The sequence below is a fragment of the Neomonachus schauinslandi genome, chromosome 15 (genome assembly GCF_002201575.2).
Source record: "Neomonachus schauinslandi chromosome 15, ASM220157v2, whole genome shotgun sequence".
Lineage (NCBI taxonomy): Eukaryota > Metazoa > Chordata > Mammalia > Carnivora > Phocidae > Neomonachus > Neomonachus schauinslandi.
This window is the reverse complement of record NC_058417.1, coordinates 42,151,683-42,170,743: the sequence shown is the minus strand read 5'-3', so window position 1 is coordinate 42,170,743 and position 19,061 is coordinate 42,151,683. Positions and strand designations below refer to the sequence as shown.

The following is a 19,061-nucleotide window of genomic DNA, read 5'->3' as shown; positions in this document are numbered from 1 at the left end:
GAATTCAGCCCCTGAGGAAAATACTATACCTCAGTGAGGTAGCATTTGATTATTTGTCAGTTAAGTATGCATTCATTGATTTGGGGTATTCTTGTTAAGAGCTATGGAGATCAGTATTTGTTTGTCATGGAAGACTGATGATTTTTCTTTTCTATTTTTATTTATTTATTTATTTATGAGTAGAGGCTTTAACTGGTAATAGCCAGCATTTGGTTGGGTACACACTCATCTCTCAGGGCCACGGGCTAGAGGCTTGGCAGACTCTAAAGGTGGGAAGCAAAACTCAGGTTCTTGGGCCCTTGACCATCCTGTTGATCTACACAGTTCAGAATATTGAGCAACCAAGGTGGCTGGAGAAGTGAGGAAGATTCGATTCCTGCATATGTTCTGCCAATTCCAAGTTGAGAAGGGAATTAGGTGTGGGCTTCTCATTACAGTCCTGCAGAGCCCCCAGGACAACAAGCAAAAAATGCCTCCAGTGGCCACTGGGGGCCTCTGAAGGTAAATGGTCCTGTCAATCCACCTGGTACAGCCCTAGCAGCTCTTGCAGGAGCCTCTCCTCCTCCTGGAGCCCACCAGGCTGCTCCTCCAGACCCCGCTCCTTCTGGCTGAGCCCCTCCTTTGTGGCTCTGGGAGCACTCGTGGCCTGCAGCTTCTGAAACAGGCCTCTGCAGCTCTCTCTCTCCGCATGGCTCAGCAGGCTCAGGTTCAGGGTGAAGCGCCCAGTGCTGGCCAAGCTGTGCAGGATCCCTAGCACCACCAACCGGTCGGCTGGCCTCACATGATCCGCCAGTGCCACCAGCAGCTCCCCTAGAAGTCCAAACCCCACGTCCGTCTGGAAGAGGTGACCCAGCTTTGGACCTCCGAGCTGCAGCAGGGCCTGGTAGCGCTCTGGCCCGCTCCGCAAATACCGCCGCCAATCACGGTAGAACTCTGCAGAGGTCTCAGGCTGGAAAAGTGTTTTCTCCTGCATCACAAGGAAGGGAAGAAAGTCCCGAGCTCTTCCAGCTGCTCTGCGGCAGGAAGAGAGTGACAGCAAGGGGAGCCTGTGGGTTTTCATCTTAGCTCTAGTGTTGCTCTCAGAGCACTAGGTAGGCTGTGGTCCCTGTGGGCCTGGTTTTCAGATCAGGGAACTGGGAATGGGACAGGGAGGGAGGGCCCCAAGGAACCCAGGCCATGATTTGAGAATCTCAGTTGCACTAGGATTTTCCCACTGATGAATGTGCACATATGTGCACTGCTCTATGAAAGTAAGTCAGGGGATGACTGGAAACCTCAGAAAGAGAGAAAGGAATTCAAGGTGAGTGTTAGAAATCTCGGGGCGCCTGGGTGGCTCAGTCGTTAAGCGTCTGCCTTCAGCTCAGGTCATGATTCCAGGTCCTGGGATCGAGCCCCGCATCGGGCTGCCTGCTCGGCGGGAAGCCTGCTTCTCCCTCTCCCACTCCCCCTGCTTGTGTTCCCTCTCTCGCTGTGTCTCTCTCTGTCAAATAAATAAATAAAATCTTAAAAAAAAAAAAAAAAGAAATCTGACAGGCTGGGTTTCTCTCCCAACGCTGCCACAGTATCATTACACTATATACCATATAACCTGGGGGCAGAGTAACTCAAATCTGATCTGGGAGTGCAAGCCAACGGACTGAGTGAAGAAGACCTGCCTAGGCCACCTTTCTGACTGGTTCTGCCCAGCTTAACTCGCCCTCACCGTCTGCTGGTTGCTTTTCTCTCTGGGATTGGAGGCAGAAACCTGCCTCTGTCAGTTTAACGTGAGAAAGAAGGAAGAAGTATGTGTCGTAAGAAGACAGGATTAGAGGGGCGCCTGGGTGGCTCAGTCGTTAAGCGGCTGCCTTCGGCTCAGGTCATGATCCCAGGGTCCTGGGATCAAGCCCCGCATCGGGCTCCCTGCTCGGCGGGAAGCCTGCTTCTCCCTCTCCCACTCCCCCTGCTTGTGTTCCCTCTCTCCCTGTGTCTCTCTCTGTCAAATAAATAAATAAAATCTTAAAAAAAAAAAAAAAAAAGAAGACAGGATTGGAGGTTTAGGGCAGAGAATCCTACTGGGCTGAAGAGGCTGGGCTTCACCTACCTGGGAGATTTCAGTGGTCTCGTCCTGAGAGGTCCCTCTCTGAGTAGTGTGACAGTTCCAGGCCACAGTCCTCTTCCCTCCCATCTTGTCCTTCCGCTCTAGTGGCTTCAGATGTGATGCAAGGACAATACCCCTGTGGGCAAAGGACAGAGATTGGAGGATAGGCTTCATGCTATCTGTGGATGTGAGGTGGCTGTACTTTGCATGATAGAGGCGAAACCTACCAGCAAGCCAATATGACAATAATAATAACAGCAACAATGGCTGACAGCTTTTGAGCACTTCCCATGTGCCAGACACTGTGCTCAAAATCTTGCATGTAACAATTTCTTTAATCGTAACAATAGTCACTCTCTTTTACAGATGAGGAATAGAGGTTCAGAGAGGTTAAATAACTTGCATAAGATCACACAGGTAGCAGAAGGTAGGGCCAGGACTGAGCCCAGAATTGTCTGACTTCAAAGCACATGCTCTTATCCACTATAGTCCACCATAACAGGAGGGTCTGAGAAAAACTGCATTAGGCTGAAAAAAAGAAAGAAATTGCATTAAGCCAACCTGAACTCCTCGTAGGAAGCCACCCTCTGCTCCACGGCCCGTAACTTGGCAGCATTCTCCCGTTTGTATTTTTCATCAGCACTGAGTGCAGCCTGCAGCTCTTTCTCCAAAGCCTTGAAGTCAATGATGTCATTCCTTTCCATGGTCTGTTTCTAGGAAGGCAAAGGGAATGGACGTCAGTGGAGGATCAATATCAGGGAGGAGGATGTGTCTGCCTTCTTTGCCAGCCTACAAAACGACCCCAAAGCACTCTGGATATCTTTCTACTTATCTTGGAGGGTGTTACAACAATCTAGTTCTCTATAGAGGGGAGCTGAGTTGCACAGTGAGGACTTGCTTAAGACTTGTCAGTGAAAATAGAACACAGAGTCTGACTTTCAGTTTGGAGCCCTGTCTTTTTTTTTTTTTTATGTTATGTTAATCACCATACATTATATCATTAGTTTTTGATGTAGTGTTCCATGATTCATTGTTTGCGTATAACACCCAGTGCTCCATGCAAAATGTGCCCTCTTTAATACCCATCACCATGGAGCCCTGTCTTAATTTTGTTCTCTACTTCTAAAAGTATTTTAATTCTAGTGCTTCTGCTGAGGAGACATTTGGATCTCAGAATTCAGTCCCTTCACTCTTTCATATGGGTTCACTCTATAGCAAGTGACAGAGGACCTCCCACAAAAGCAGAACTGTTGTTAACCATACTCCTGAGTCCAGGAATAAAATTTCACCCATCATTCAGTGTTTTCAATGGGAAATGATACTTTTCACCCAAACCAGATGCAATGACTGAGTAGGAAATCAAGCAGAAGTGGCAGAGGAAGGGGTTCAGGGATCTCTGTTCCCAAATCCCTCCGTCCAGACCAGGGCTGGAGCACAGGTCTGTAGGTACTTGAGCAACCTCTTTAGCTCTGCCGCTGTACTTCTGCAGCTTCTGAGTATGTGAGGCTGATTGATCCATTCTACCGGGAAATCATCTATATGGGTTCTAGTAGTGGTTCTGGCATTTACTTGCCCACAGGGGTATTGTCCTTGCATCACATCTGAAGCTGTGAGACCTCTCTGAACCTCAGAGTTGTGGTGCGTTGAGCTAGGTTCTGTGGCGATGTCATCATCAACAGCCCTAGGGCAGGGAAGCAGGAGGTCTGCGACCAACCCCACAGCCCCTTTCCCTCCACCCCAGCGTGGGTAAACCGAACACCGAGAAAGGGGCGGGGCGGGGCAGGAACTGAACTCAGGTGTCCCGGCTCCTGTCCAATTCTGTGCCCTCCCCAGTCATTGACGAGAGAGAACAACTAACCCTTCCGCTCCCCAGCCCTTCACCCCAGGACCTCAGGCCTAAGTTTCCTTGCTTTCTTTGGGAATACCCAGATATGCCGGAACCGCACAGCTCAGCGTAGAGCAGCTGTGGTTGCTCAGCAACTGCTCCAACAGCCTGACCACGTGATCGTCCAGAAGGCCCCCTTTCAGGGTGGCTCCGAGGCGCCTGACCAGATTCATGCCTCCTCCGGCCTTAGTCTCTTTGGAGCAGCCCACGCCTTGGTTTGGGGGCTCTCGACTCCACGTCGCTGGTTCCTGGGCCCGCGGCCGGCATTCCTCCCAGCCGGTCCTCAGGCAGAGGGCCGTCCTCGGGGCAGAAACGCGACGGCGGCGTCGGCGGGGTCCTTCCGGACGGCGGGCGCAGCGGAGCGGCGGCGTGGGGCGGAAGCGCGGTCTCGGGCGGCGGACTTGGAGCTTCAGGCTGAGCGGGCGGCAGGTGAGCGGGCGCGGGTCAACGGCAGGAGAAAGTTGCTGGGATGGGAAATTAAATAATGTCAGATCTGGAAGAGACGTTGTAGGTTTTCTGCCTCCTTTCACTTTACAGATGGGTAAACTGAAGCGTGGAGCGGGAAAGGGAATGAAAGACACCCCCCACACAGCACATACCTCGATTCCGGGGTTCCCTCAGTGTCGACCATCCGTAAAATCCCTTCCCTGGGCAAGGGTCGTTGTCTTACTCCCTCTTCCATCTGTGCCTTCTTCATCCCTTCTCTACCAAGCTCCCTCCGTCCTTATTCTGTATTCGTTTGGGAGCCTGCGTTGTAGCGGGAAGCTACAATGAGGTTTGGCCACTAGTTTTGTGCAACTGTGGGCAAGTCTTCTACCTTCTCTGTGCCTTGTAGGAGTTATTCTGTCATCATTCAACAAATACTTATCGAGGTCTTGTTTTGTGCCAGCACAGTTCTAAGTGGGGAAAAAAAAGTATTTGCTTAAATTGTAGGTGGGGAGATGATAGTGAAAGTGACGTGAATAGATATATATGAGCTAGGGGCTGGTACTACTACCAATAAAATAATAATAAAACAGTGAAAGTGGGGATTGGAGAGTGTGTGTAGGGAGGACTGTTTTAGAGTGACATTTTCAGAGGTGACATTTTAGTAGGGACCTGAGTGAAATGAAGGAACAAGGTATAAATATCCAAGGGAAGAGCATTTCGGAAGAGAATTTCAAGTGTAAAGGCCCTGGAGCAGAAATGAGCTTGATTTGTTCCACGAGCAGCCTTTTATAAAAATGTGTGCAGGCACTTCATGGATCTTGGGAGAATGAAATGAGCACAGATGTGATAGCTCTTGGGAAATAAAAAGAATCTCTATGTATATGAAAGTTTCCATTGTAATTTACATTTAATTACAAGTCCCTGGAGCTAGTCCTTTACTTGAGATAAATACCACTATCTCAAAATAAGATATTCCATTCCGTTAACATCGTGTTCCTGCTTATGCAAGGTGCTATGTTGGGCATTGGCAGGAAGGCACAAGGAACACAGGGTTCCTGTATTCAAGAAGAGCTAAAAAATAATGCTTGCTGACATTTATTGAGCCAGGGACTTTGATAAATTGTTTACACAGACTATTTTGTTTAAATCTCATAACTTCACGCAATGGGGATTACTCACTCCATTTTCCAGTTGAGGAAATAGATTTGGAGAAGTGAAGTAACTAACCTGAAAGTACCTAGTTAGTAAGTGACAAAGTTAGGATTCAAATGTAGGCCTTTCAACCCCAGCGCCCTAACCCTTACACCACCTCTGGTTTGTTATTACTTATAAACTGTAGGGTTGTTGGGGAGGTTAATTAGTTAACTGCCATTCAAGGCAGAGTTAAATGCTGATTAAGGTACAAAAGGCTATAGCAGTGTAGGGGAGTGAGAAATTGAGGATCTAGAAAAGCTTGAAGGAGGTGGCATTTGAATTGTTACTTTGAAGGGAATTTCAGTAATTGAAGTGGAGAAAACCACGGAATACTTATTAATTACAAAGAGAAAACGAGAACTTTACATTGGAAAAGCCTGGCAGACACCACCATCATCAAGTAATTAAATGAACATCATAACTAATGGGACAGATTAAAATCTTGTACCACCTGATAGGAGATGCACTGAAAAGAACACCACATTGCTTCTGAGATATTCCTGCTAAAAATGCAAAACCTGACTCCAATCGTGAGGAAACATCAGATGTACCCAAATTAAGGGACATTATACAAAAACCAGTCGCCTGTAATCTTCAAAAGCACCAGGTTGTAAAAGTCAAGGAGAGACTGAGGAGCTGTTCCTGAGTGCAGGAGACTAGACACATGACCATTAAATGCAAACATGTGATCTTGGATTGAATCCTTTGCTGTGCAGGACATTATTAGAACAGTTTGTTCCAGGGGCCCTTGGGTGGCTCTGTCGGTTAAGCGTCCAACTCTTGATCTCAGCTCAGGTCTTGATCTCAGGGTCATGAGTTCAAGCCTGGCGTTGAGCTCCACGCTGGGCATGCAGAACCTACTTAAAAAAAAAAAAAGTACAGTTTGTTCTAATAATGGAGGTCTGTGGATTAGGTGGTAGTAATGTCTCACTATTAATTTTCTGATTTTGACTGTCATATTGTGGTTATGTGGGAAAATGTCCTTGTTTGTAGGAATCACACACACTAAAGCAGGGGTTGGCAAACTTTCTATCAAGGGCCAAATAGTAAATATTTTAGGCTTTGTGGGCCATATGGTCTCAGAACTACTCAACTTTGCTGTTACAGTGTGAAAGCAGCCACAGACATTATAAATGTATGGGCCTGGCTGTGTTCCAATAAAGCTGTTTTTATAGACACTGAAATTTGAATTTTATATAATTTGCACATATCATGAAATATTCTTTTGATATTTTTCAACTATTTAAAAATGTAAAAGACATTTCTAGCTTGGGGGCTGTATGAAAACAGGCAGCAGGCCAGGTTGGCCCTAGGCCATAGTTTGCCAACTCCTGCATTCAGGTATTAGGAGGTGATGAAGCACTGTGTCAGCAACTTATCCTCAAGTAATTTAGGAAAAAGAAAAATACTTGTGCTACTTTGCAACTTTCTGGTATTTTAAGTTAAAATTTTTTTAGTATAATAAGAGTGGGAGAAGAGAACGTAAACAGTGAGGAGGAGCAGTCAGTAGGTTGGTCTAACTGGAGAGGAGATGTGTTGAAGGGATATGGTCAACTATAAGGTTAGAAATGTGGGGCCATGTTGTGGAGGCCTTGGTTACCTCGCTAGAATCTAACGCCTCTTTTCCTTGAATTTTAGCATCATGGATACTGACTTGTATGATGAGTTTGGGAATTATATTGGACCAGAGCTTGATTCTGATGAAGATGATGATGAATTGGGCAGAGAGACCAAAGATCTTGATGAGGTAAAACAAAGATATTGCTGTTTTCATCTCTCTCTTTAAAAAAAAATGGGGGGGGCAGTGAATCCTCTGTGCTCCCATAATATTCTGTGTACATCTCTCACATTGCACCTTTTAAATATATGACTTGTTGGGGTCTTATGCTGCACTTAAGAAAGCTTAGCTACGGAAGTTCCAAAAGGGGATATAAGGTAGTTTCATGGGTGGTTGTGGTTTTATAATACGAGCTCTGCTTTATCTGGTAGTAGCTCTCCTTCCATTTACCTGAAGTTCCTTTTTTTTTTTTTTTTTTTTTTTTTTTTTTTTTTTTTTAAGATTTTATTTATTTATTTGACAGAGAGAGAGAGCACAAGCAGGGTGAGTGGCAGGTAGAGGCAGAGGGAGAACCAGGCTCCCCGCAGAGCAGGGGGAGCCCGACGCGGGACTCGATCCCAGAACCCTGGGATCATGACCTGAGCCGAAGGCAGTCGCTTAACCGACTGAGCCACCCAGGCGCCCAAAGATTTTATTTATTTATTTGCGAGAGCGAGAATGGGAGAGAGTACACGAGAGGGGGGAGGGTCAGAGGGAGAAGCAGGCTCCTCGCTGAGCAGGGAGCCCGATGCGGGACTCGATCCCGGGACTCCAGGATCATGACCTGAGCCGAAGGCAGTTGCTTAACCAACTGAGCCACCCAGGCGCCCTACCTGAAGTTCTTTTTGACAGTTATGAGTAATAGGAACTTAGAAAAGGTGATCAGTTTTTCCAGGTGCAGCTGCACTGCAACTTCCTCATAAGCTTGGGTTTTGAAAGGTGAATAAAAGCAATAGAAAGGGAAGATACAGGGGCGCCTGGGTGGCTCAGTCACCTAAACGTTTACCTTCGGCTCAGGTCACGATCCCGGGGTCCTGGGATGGAGCCCCATGTCGGGCTCCCTGCTCAGCGGGGAGTCTGCTTCTCCCTCTAGAGCCCCCCCCCCACTTACACTCACACTGTCTCTCTAATTAAAAAGGGGGGGGTACAGATTCTTATGACTCCCTTCAGGAGAGCTATGGAGGATGGGTCCAGAGGGGTCTGAGGCTTGCAAAAGACATCAAAGGTGGCTTTCATGTGTTAGCAATGTCCAGAACAAGATGAACAAGAGTTAGATGGGCCCACTGCTTATCAATGGAGGTGTGATATTAACAGGACGGCAGGAAAGCAGAACAGTCCGTCTGCTCCATTAGGGAAAATGTCCTTCAAATTAGAAAAAAGAGAATAAACACTGGAAGAAGAAATTTGAAGCCTTCTAGGTGAGGTGAAAAGAGAGCATCTTGCAGTTTTAGGTGTGTTCAAGTCTTCAGGTTCAGATGAATTATATCCTGGGTCGGTGTGGTGGGGGAGACCTGGCAGAGTGAAGCCAAGAGAGTCATTGTGGCCATCTTTAATGAACTGGGGAATGGCTGTGGCGCTAGCAAGTGAATCAGGCAACTTTTCTACTTTTCAAAGATGAAGGTAATGGCACTACATTTCAGAAACTACCAACTAGTATGTGTGGATGTAAAAATGATGGAAGGAATTTTAAAACAAGTGATTGTTAAACTCTTAGGAAACTCATGTGAGTTTTATAAAAATGATTTTCTTGATATGATTACTAGATTGAGTTATAAGTTGGGTATGCTATGGATATTATGTGTCTTGATTTGAATAAGGCATTTGAAGTTTTTAATTTTTTTTATAAACCAGGTTTTTCTTTTTAAAAATACTTTAAAGTAGTTTTCATTTTATAAGCAATTTGTGAATACATTCTCATGCAGATCAAATAGATAGAAAGTCTTCTTGGTCCTTATTCCATTTCACTTTTCGTAAGGTAATCATTGTAACTCATGATGTCCCTGTGGAAAGAATAGGGGTTGGGTCATAATAAAGTTAGGAGAGGTCACAGCTGATAGAACAGTGAGACCCAAAGAGTGTTGATTAATGGATCACCACCAGAGGTGACATGCCCCAGGCATCCATGCTTGGTCCCATTCTTTTCAACCTTTTTGTTGTTGTTTATTTTTTTTTTTTAAGATTTTGTTTATTAATTTGACAGAGACAAAGTGAGAGAAGGAACACAAGCAGGGAGAGTGGGAGAGGGAGAAGCAGGCTTCCTGCTGAGCAGGGAGCCCGATGCAGGGCTCGATCCCAGCCACCCTGGGATCACGACCTGAGCCGAAGGCAGACGCTTGACTACTGAGCCACCCAGGCGCCCCTCTTTTCAACCTTTTTATCAATGGTGTAGGTGAAGATAGAGAAGGGAAGTTTATAAAATTCACACATGACATAAGCTAACACATTGGATAAGGGATTCTAAATTCAGAGTGATCTCAACATACTTGAATTCCAGGCTAAGTAAATAAATTCATTCATTCATTGAGTATTTGTAATCACTTTATTTGTAATCACTTACTATTTCCAAGGAATCATGATACGGAGAGAGCCAAGGCACTATCTCTGCCCTCCAGGAACCTACTGCTCACCAGGGGAGATGAAGTACAAAAAAATATTTATAGTATGAAGCAGGGAAGGACATTTAGTACCATTTAGTACCATTTAGATTATTTTATCATCTTATTTTTATGTTTTTTTTCAAGATTTTATTTATAAGTAATCTCCACACCCAGCGTGGGACTCACACTCACAATCCGGAGTCAAGAGTTGTGTGCTCCACCAACCCAACCAGTCAGGTGCCCCATTCAGATCATTTCAACTTAGTAATACAGTAATAGTTAATAAGGGGGGATCATTTCTGGCTGGGATGACCGAGAAGGGTATCTGAGGAAGTGACATTCATAGTGGAGCCGAAGACTGACTAGGCATCTGTAGGGATAGGAAGTGGAGTGATTAATGGTTGCCTTCATTTTGGGGCATGGAATTGGGGAGTGATGGCCAAAGGGTACAGGGTTTCTTTTTGGGGTGACAATCTGACATCGTTTGTGGTGATGGTTGCATAGCTCTGAATATACTAAAAACCACTGGATTGTGCATTGAAAATGGGTGAATTGTGTGAAGTGTGAATTCTGTTTCACTAAAGCTGTTAGAAATCCTTTAAAGCAAAAGGACCACCTAGGCCCTGAACATTTTCACCTCAGTACCGAGTGTTGAGTTCATCCCACTCTGGTTCATGCTCCTCGGTATTGTTGCTTGTGCAGGGCTCTGCTCTTGTTTCATTAACTTACTAATTCCTTTGTATCTCTTCCTCATGCTATTACTGTAGTAATTGTAGCATGTGCGTGTGAATTTTTGTATGAGCTACAAAATGTGAATGGTTGCATTATTAATGTAAATACTGTAAGTGGTAGTGGCTTGTCTGCATCTTTCTGCTTCTCACTTTTGCCACCCAGCATTGTGGTAAGTGTTGTGGTTTAGGATCCATCTCTGGTGCTGTGTGTCTGTCTGGTCTGGCTTTGGACTGCTGCTCAGTAATGCCTGGTGTGCATTACTTTCTTATCGATGGGCACCAGGGTGACCTGCCACCAGCCTCCCCTCATACAAATAACGCTGTAGTGGATATTCACAGATATGTCCCTCCCGCACCATGTGAAAATGTCTTTGAGTTACATTCCCAAAAGCAGAGTTGCTGATCACAGGATCATGTACATACTGAATGTGTTTATACTTAGTTAAGGGGCTTTTACTAAGTGCAATCAGATTGTTCCTCCACTTACCAGCACTAGTCCATACTCCTCCCAGCAGAGTGAGAGTTCCTGTGGCCTCCCAGTCCACAGGGAAGATTTGCATGCACAGATTTTTTTATTTTTTTATGTTTACCTTTTTTTAAGATTTTATTTATTTGAGAGAGAGAGGTAGTGAGAGATAGAGCATGAGCAGCGGGGAGAGGGAGAAGCAGGCTCGGATGTGGGACTCAATCCCAGGATCCTGGGATCACAACCCGAGCCAAAGGCAGACACTTAACCAACTGAGCCACCCAGGCGCCCAGCACAGATTTTTTTTTAAAACATTGTTTTTATTGTTTTTTAAAGATTTTATAAAAACATTGTTTTTAAAGATTTTATTTATTTGAGAGAGAGCAAAAGCAAGAGAGATCACAGAGGAAGAGGGAGAAGCAGACTCACCGCCAAGCAGAGAGCCCGATGCAGGGCCCGATCCCACGGCCCTGAGATCATGACCTGAGCCAAAGGCAGATGCCCAACCAACTAAGCCACCCAGGTGCCCCTAAAAACATTTTTTATTGAACTATATAATAGTAGAGAGATGTGTAGGATTTTGATAATGGAGACAGGAGAGAAAGAAGGACATTCTTGAAAGGAGTGCAGTGAGCAGGGGCCCAGAGGTAGCACGTTAAGAGGAAGTGATTCCTCCTCCCAATTGCCAAAGCACGGTCCCTGGAGGACGGCTGTAGGAGTGAAGCACAGAGGAGGGACCAGACCCTAAGGCCTTGAGTGGAGAACGGGGAGGAAGGGGTAACATGATCAAAGCAACATGCTGGGACCTTTCCTTTAGTGAAGGGAGAGTCAGGAGGCCAGGAGCTCATCACAGTGGAAGGGTGCACAGGTGTGGAGTTAGAGGGGAGAAATTGGGGTGGGTGGGAGATTAGCAGAACACTGGTTATTAACAGACAAATAGAAATGAGGAAAAGACACTTGCATAGTTTTATTTTAGACTTGTCAAGTTTGAGTCACCAACAGGACACCCAGCTAGAAATAATTACAGGTAGTTGGAAATTATTACATAAAATCCTACAATTAGATGCAAAATGCATTCAGCAGTATGGGGCAGGAGGAAACTGGCTTGATAGCTGTTTTGGGGCCCCCGTGAGTAGGATATGTACGGCTATCCAAAGAGCTAATGTAACGTCAGACTGCATTAATTGAAGAAGAGCGTAAGGATGGTAGGAGGTAGCCAGTCAGCATACCACTGGAGAGTTTTTTGTTCTTTTTTTTTTTTTTTTTTTAAGATTTTATTTATTTATTTGACAGCGAGAGACACAGTGAGAGAGGGAACACAAGCAGGGGGAGTGGGAGAGGGAGAAGCAGGCTCCCGGCGGAGCAGAGAGCCCGATGCGGGGCTCGATCCCAGGACCCTGGGATCATGACCTGAGCCGAAGGCAGATGCTTAACAACTGAGCCACCCAGGCGCCCCTTTTTTGTTCTTTTTAAGAAAGCATTTGACATGCTGGGATTTGTGTGAAGGAAAACGGGCTCCCACCAGTACCTCTACCTGCCTCCCTGCATCTGTGCCATATGCCTTCCCTCCTGTTCTTAGGGATGGTTTGTTTGTGTTGTTATCTACTAGAAACTAGGTCCCACCCCTTCTCACCTGCACGAGACCAGCACCCCAGCAGTCCGTCCCCCCCGTCCCCCCCCCCCCCGCTCCTGTGTCAGTTTTCCCTCTGCTAGATCATCCCCGTCAGCATACAGACATGCTGGTATTTCTCTGAATTCATCCCATTACCCTGCTTCCCACTGCAGCATGCCTCAAAACAGTTTTTGATACTTGCTGTCTCCACATCCTCTCAAACCCATTTCTGTCCTCTGCCTCTCCCGTTCCACAGCGCCAGTGACCTCGGCCCCAGGCCTCATCCTCCTCTTACTTGACCTGTCTGCAGCCTTTGACCGACCTGGCTGATCACTCCCTCCTTAAAATCTCCTCTTCCATTGGCTTCCATGGAACCCCCTGGTTTTCCTTCTCCTCATTGGCCCGTTCCTTCTCCATCTTTGCTGCTGGGGACTCCTCATCTCCCTGACCTCTAAATGTCAGCAGACCCCAAGGCTCCGTTCCTCATACCTCTTCTCTTAGTACGCTCACTCCCTGGTGATCTCATCCACTCTATCAGATGCATTCTGTTCACTAAGGACTCTCAAACTTCTATGCTGTTCTCCTCTTCCTTGCTAATCCTCTTGGCCCAGGTCCTTCGCATTTGTTGTTCCAGTCAACTAGAATGCTCTTCCTCAGCCATTTGTAGAGCCTCTCTCTTCCTTCAGAGTTTTACTCAAATGTCATCACCTCTTTTTTTTCCATTGCTATATCATCAACACTAGAGCAGCGTCTGGTACATAGTAAGTGCCCAGGAGGTATTTGTTGAGGGGAGCCGGGGTGTCGCAGTCGGTTAAGCTCTGACTCTTGGTTTTGGCTCAGGTCATGATCTCACAAGTGATCTCAGCGTTGTGAGATTGAGCCCCTCGTCAGGCTTCACACGGAGTCTGCTTCAGACTATCTCTCCTCCTCCCTTTGCCCCTCCACCTGCTCGCTTACCCTCACTCACTCTCTCTCAAATAAATAAATCTTTTTTTAAAAAAAGGTATTTGGAGCGCCTGGGTGGCTCAGTCATTGGGCATCTGCCTTCGGCTCAGGTCATGATCCCAGGGTCCTGGGATCGAGCCCCGCGTCGGGCTCCCTGCTCCGCGGAAAGCCTGCTTCTCCCTCTCCCACTCCCCCTGCTTGTGTTCCCTCTCTTGCTGTGTGTCTGTCAAATAAATAAATAAAATCTTAAAAAAAGAAAGAAAGAAAGAAAGAAAAAAAAAGTGCCTGCATGTGGTCGATGGCTGTTAACTATTTACTGAGTGAATGATTGGACAATCAGGCTACGTTTCCTCTCATCTAATTCCAAACTGTGTTGTGCTCTCGTGCACTGCCCACGTGAGCACTGAGGAGACATCGCCACAGAGCAGACATGTAGCAGAACCTTGAAGTATTCAGACCCTTCAGCCCAGCAGTTTTGCTAATAGAAATTATCCTAAAGAAATAAGGAGTGATGTTTCAATACGGGTGTGCAAAAAGTGGTTCATTATGGGCGCCTGGGTGGCTCAGTCGGTTGAGCGTCTGCCTTTGGCTTGGGTCATGATCTCAGGGCTTGGGATCGAGTCCCACGTCGGGCTGCTTGCTCAGTGGGGGGTCTGCCTCTCCCTCTGCCTGCAGCTCCCCTTGCTTGTGCTCTCTCTCTCTCTGTGTCAAATGAATAAATAAAATCTTTAAAAAAAAGGATATGCTATGATAAGCCATTTGTTTTCTCCAGTCTCGATCCACTTGTGACCGGTGGCCCACATTTAAGAAGGGGCTAGCTTGAAGCCAGAGAGCCGTCGGTAGCCATGGCTTACTGTGAAGGATCACATAAGAGCAGGACCTGCCCTGCTGAGTCTTTGGCACAGAACTCAAAATAAGAAGCTGCCAAGCCTGGGGAGTCATTGCTCTTAACTCATATAACGTAGACAGTCACTGAGAAGGAAGGTGCACACCTCTCCTGCCCTCCTCCCCTCTCTTGCTCTTAGATGGACGATGACGATGACGACGATGATGTGGGAGACCATGATGAGGACCACCCTGGGATGGAGGTCGTGCTGCACGAGGACAAGAAGTACTACCCCACAGCTGAGGAGGTGTACGGCCCTGAGGTGGAGACCATCGTTCAGGAAGAAGACACCCAGCCTCTCACCGGTAAGTCCGGAGGCACCGGGTTGGGAGAGGTGAGATGGAGTCTGGAAAACGTCAGGTCATAGCTGTCAGCAGTGTTGAAAGTTCAGTGAATGATTCGCTTCTCTCTACTATTTTCAGGTACTGCTTCTGGATTGAGATTCCTTTTACCCTGTTTTAGTATTCAGTGCAACTCGTAGCTTGTTACAGAGCAAATGGGAGTTACTTCTTTATTTACTGAATATCTGTTTAGGTGCTTAAAGACTATTTTTGTTTGTTTTGTTTTGGGGTTTTGGGTTTTTGTTTTGTTTATTATTTGTTTTTAAAGATTTTATTTATTTCTTTGTCAGAGAGCACAAGCAGGGGGAATGGCTGAGCAGGGAGCCTGATGCGGGACTTGATCCCCGGACCCTGGGATCATGACCTGAACCGAAGGCAGACACTTAATTAACTGAGCCACCCAGGCGCCCCTGTTTTGTTTTTTATGTAGGCTCCATGCCCGGCATGGAACCCAACAACGGGCTTGAGCTTACGACCCTGAGATTAAGACCTGAGCTGAGATCAAGAGTTGGACACTTAACCGACTGAGCCACCCAGGTGCCCCAACTTAAAGACTATTTTTAAGTTCTCCCTCTGGTGTGATCTGTTTTTCCATCGAAATCATCCTAACTCCTAGGGACGCCTGGGTGGCTCAGTCGTTAAGCATCTGCCTTCGGCTCAGGTCATGATCCCAGGGTCCTGGGATCGAGCCCCACATCGGGCTCCTTGCTCAGCGGGGAGTCTGCTTCTCCCTCTCCCACTCCCCCCCTCTTGTGCTCTCTCTCTCTCACTCTCTCTCTGAAATAAAATAAAATAAAATATTTAAAAAAAAGAAAAGAAAAGAAATCATCCTAACTCCTTTAACCAGTCCTCACAGTGCCAGTTTTCTACTTCTTATATCCTTTTCATTGATCTTCTGAGAAGTGGTTAGATTTTATAAATGCAAGGAGAGGTTTTGAACTGACATTGACCTCAGCCTATATCCAGTCCCTCTCCCTTCCTCCCACAAAATGAAGTGCAAACTTCTGAGTCCACAGTTCCAGATCCTTCACTGTCTAGTGCCAAACAGCATTTCCAGAACTTGTTTCAACATATGAGTAGTCCTTGAGAATAACATAAATTGATGTCACATACACATTATGAAAACTCAGTCTAGGGGCGCCTGCGTGGCTTAGTCGGTTGAGCATCCGACTTTTGGTTTTGGCTCAGGTCATGGCCTCAGGGTCGTGAGATCAAGCCCTGCATCAGGCTCCATACTCAGCTGGGAGTCTGCTTGAGTGTCTCTTTCTCCTTCCTCAGCCCTTCCCCCTGCACGCTCTCTCTCCCTCTCAAATAAATAAATAAATATTTAAAAAAATAAAATGAAAGCTTAGTCTAATGGAATGGGGCTCTGTATTTTTATGTTTTATGCCAACCTGCACATCACTACTTTTTTTCCCCCCCGCTAGAACCTATTATTAAGCCAGTGAAAACCAAGAAATTCACTCTGATGGAGCAGACATTACCTGTCACGGTGTATGAAATGGAGTAAGTTATAAGGTCTCTCTGCCTCTCTGCACAAATAGTGTGGGTTCATTTTTCTGTGGATGTAGGATGTGGTTTGTGGTTGAAGTAGCTAGTGAACTGAAAAAGCAAAAATCCTCTCCTACAATTTGTCAGAATTTTCCTTGAGCATACGGTTGCTGGAAAAGTTAAGCCAATCTTAAATTTTCTTTTGGATCTCATTTAGATCTCGGCCTTTTCTCTTCCAATCCTTTAGTTGGGTATTAGAAGCCGGCCTTTGAGGCAGAACTGGGTATTGTAATCATCAGTGTTGGGGCCACCAGAGCCTATTTTGACTTGGTAAGATTGCTTAGTGTTTGGGGAATATAACAACTCTTTATTTTGGAGAGGAGGGTACAAGTAGGTGGATACATGTGTAGAGTAGTTTAGACTCTTCATACTGCAGGCTTTCTGAAAATATTTTCATTGATGAAATGCACTTGTAAGGTCCTCCTATATTGAAGTGCTTGGAACTCATTATTGGATAATGAAACTCCTTTTTTTTTTTTTTTTTTTTTAAATATTGACATTTAGTATGTCCGAAAGAGTGGGATCTCTTCTGAATGGTCAGCTCACCTGCCAACATTCAGCCATTTTTTAAACAACTTTTCAGTTGTCTTTAGAACTTTCTTCAGCTTCCCTTGTGTTCTCAATGGTGATTTTTTTTTTTTAAATCTCAAATCTTTGAAAGCGTCCTAGATGTTTCAAAGAGCCAAAGTCCTCTGGTGGCTACTTGCCATGAGTTAATGTGGGTGATAAGAAAGACAGTGCTGGTTTTGATCAAGTTGGAACTCCTCAGCATCATTAATGAGATGGAGTTTTCTGAAAAGTTTTGTTAACTAGCTCTGAGGGCAATTTCAAAAGAGAAGCTGGGGTGCCTGGGTGGCTCAGTTGGTTAAGCGTTCCACTCTTGATTTTGGCTCAGGTCGTGATCTCAGAGTTGCGGGATTGAGCCCTACGTCAGACTCTGCGCTCAGCACGGAGTCTGCTTATCCCTCTCTCTCTGCTCCTCCCTCCCTCACCCCCTCTTCTCTCTATCTCTAAAATTTTTTAAATCTTAAAAAGAGAAGCCTCAAAGTAATTTTAAGTCCCCTTTGCATTAATAGAATAAATGCATAAATGGAATAAATGTAACCTGAGGATTTTGAAAGGAACAGTGCTTGTGTATGTGTGTGCATGCATGCTGGTATTTGGTTTTGCTTTTCTTGTTTGCTTTTGAAATCTCTTTTCGTGGGTTGTGTTACTTCATGGAAAAGTGTCTTCCATTTCCAGAGCCAGACCAGTGTAGATACAGAAATTCATGTCTGCCTCTGAGCATTCTCCAGTTGGTCTGAAAGTTGTTCCTGACAAAATACGTGAAACCCCTTTGCACCACTTCCTATTTGGAAGCTTTTGCCAAAGTCCCTTTTCTCTTTGCCTTTCTCCTTTCAGTTTCTTGGCAGATCTGATGGATAACTCGGAACTCATCAGAAATGTGACCCTCTGTGGCCATCTCCACCATGGCAAGGTGAGAGAATTTTCAGCTACTGGGAACAGGATTTCTCTTCGTTCCTGCTCATTTTTTCAGCCCTCAGTCACAGGTTGGGGTTTGAGGCCATAATGCTGGATCTCCTGACTCTGGGGGGCCTCCGTGCCTAGTGGGAAACCTGCTGTGAAATTCTAGCTTTTCCTGAGCAGCAGATGGAGCCTGTTTCTAAGCCACTTGCAGCCTTGTGTCTACATCTGGACAGAAGAGGGGAAATTGAGCCTTACTCTGATTTTATAAGTTTTCATTTCCTGGGGGAATGCTTGTCCAAGAAAGATTTCATCTTTCATTTGAAAATAATCCTATGGCTTCACTGTTAATCCCTTGATGTCCCATAATCCTCCTTGCTCTCCTCTTCCTCTCCTTATCCCTAAATTATGTGGTATATTGGGCACTGAGAGAAGGGTAGAGTAGATTTTCCTTTGTGCTTAACATATCTTAACCTTCTCTTCCCTTTCAGACGTGTTTTGTAGATTGTTTAATAGAGCAGACTCACCCGGAAATCAGGAAGCGCTATGACCAAGATGTAAGTAGAAAATCTGTGGAAGGAACAACAACAACAAAAATCTGTAGAAGGTTTAGGATGAACCATTCATAATATACAGAGGTGTCTCTCTCCTTCCCCTTCCTTCCACCTTCCCACTCTCATAAATAATGACACCTACAAAGTGCTGCTTTATAATTGTAATCTCTATTCATAGCTTTAAAGAAAGTAATTTTAACTTCTCAGGAGCATAGAGAATATTAACCTGCAGTATTTTGGGATGATCTGTTCTGCACTTGGGATCTTTCCTCTGTTCTGATATATCCTGACTTTTATAGCCTATTCTTTCCTGTCGTGGTATTTATAGCCTACTCTATAAATATAATACAATTGGACCTTGTTGTTTCCATGATAAATTTAAATGCCAGTGAATGAGGCCAAATGTGGCCGCAAGTCTCAGTGCAATAAATGCTCCATGTCTGCTAGATTGAGTGTTTTGACATGCGGGGGGTTCCATAAAGGCTGGATGTGTCTCCCTTTACTCCTTGGGAGTGCATTTGATAAAATTTAGCTCTCCAGCCATACCTGGTCCTCATTGATCACCCTAACCGCCCCCAAAAACACCCATCCAGGAACATTTTCCATCTGAGAGGGCACTGGTTTTATTGTCTGGAATTTCTGTAGGATACCCTTCTGTCTTCCGTGTATCCTCCTGAGGCCGAAAGCCTTGAGTTGGGAGCTGGTGGAGGAGGGCGATTAATGGTTTGTGTG

At 45.6% G+C, this 19,061-nt stretch overlaps 2 protein-coding genes across 3 annotated transcripts in view; one reads left to right on the top strand and one right to left on the bottom strand.

The window, feature by feature from the left end:
- Positions 1-514: 514 nt before the first annotated feature.
- CCDC103 (coiled-coil domain containing 103) lies at positions 515-2,781 on the bottom strand. The gene is made up of 3 exons (XM_021681621.1): positions 2,639-2,781; positions 2,081-2,213; positions 515-967 (listed from the first exon to the last, which is right to left on the bottom strand). The coding sequence occupies exons 1-3, from the start codon at positions 2,779-2,781 to the stop codon at positions 515-517; spliced, it is 729 nt and encodes a 242-aa protein (XP_021537296.1).
- A 1,533-nt stretch (positions 2,782-4,314) lies between these two features.
- The window catches only part of EFTUD2 (elongation factor Tu GTP binding domain containing 2), a 65,030-nt gene continuing 50,283 nt past the window's right edge, over positions 4,315-19,061 (top strand). Inside the window, exons 1-6 of one of the 2 annotated variants that reach the window (XM_021681757.1) lie at positions 4,315-4,391; positions 7,224-7,332; positions 14,559-14,724; positions 16,188-16,266; positions 17,713-17,788; positions 18,267-18,332. In XM_021681757.1, the coding sequence (XP_021537432.1) occupies positions 7,228-7,332; positions 14,559-14,724; positions 16,188-16,266; positions 17,713-17,788; positions 18,267-18,332 (492 nt within the window). In that variant the 5' untranslated portion in view covers positions 4,315-4,391; positions 7,224-7,227. The remainder of the gene's footprint in view (positions 4,392-7,223; positions 7,333-14,558; positions 14,725-16,187; positions 16,267-17,712; positions 17,789-18,266; positions 18,333-19,061) is intronic. The other variant, XR_006541299.1, reaches the window with a different exon arrangement.

Bases quoted from the DNA above. Each gene is read 5' to 3' on its own strand.
- CCDC103 (XM_021681621.1), bottom strand. From the start codon at position 2,781: ATGGAAAGGAATGACATCATTGACTTCAAGGCTTTGGAGAAAGAGCTG. The intron at 2,214-2,638 runs GTTGGCTTAATG...CTTTGCCCACAG, and splicing joins GCTTCCTACGAGGAGTTCAG to GGGTATTGTCCTTGCATCAC. The intron at 968-2,080 runs GTAGGTGAAGCC...CTTGTGATGCAG, and splicing joins AGACCACTGAAATCTCCCAG to GAGAAAACACTTTTCCAGCC.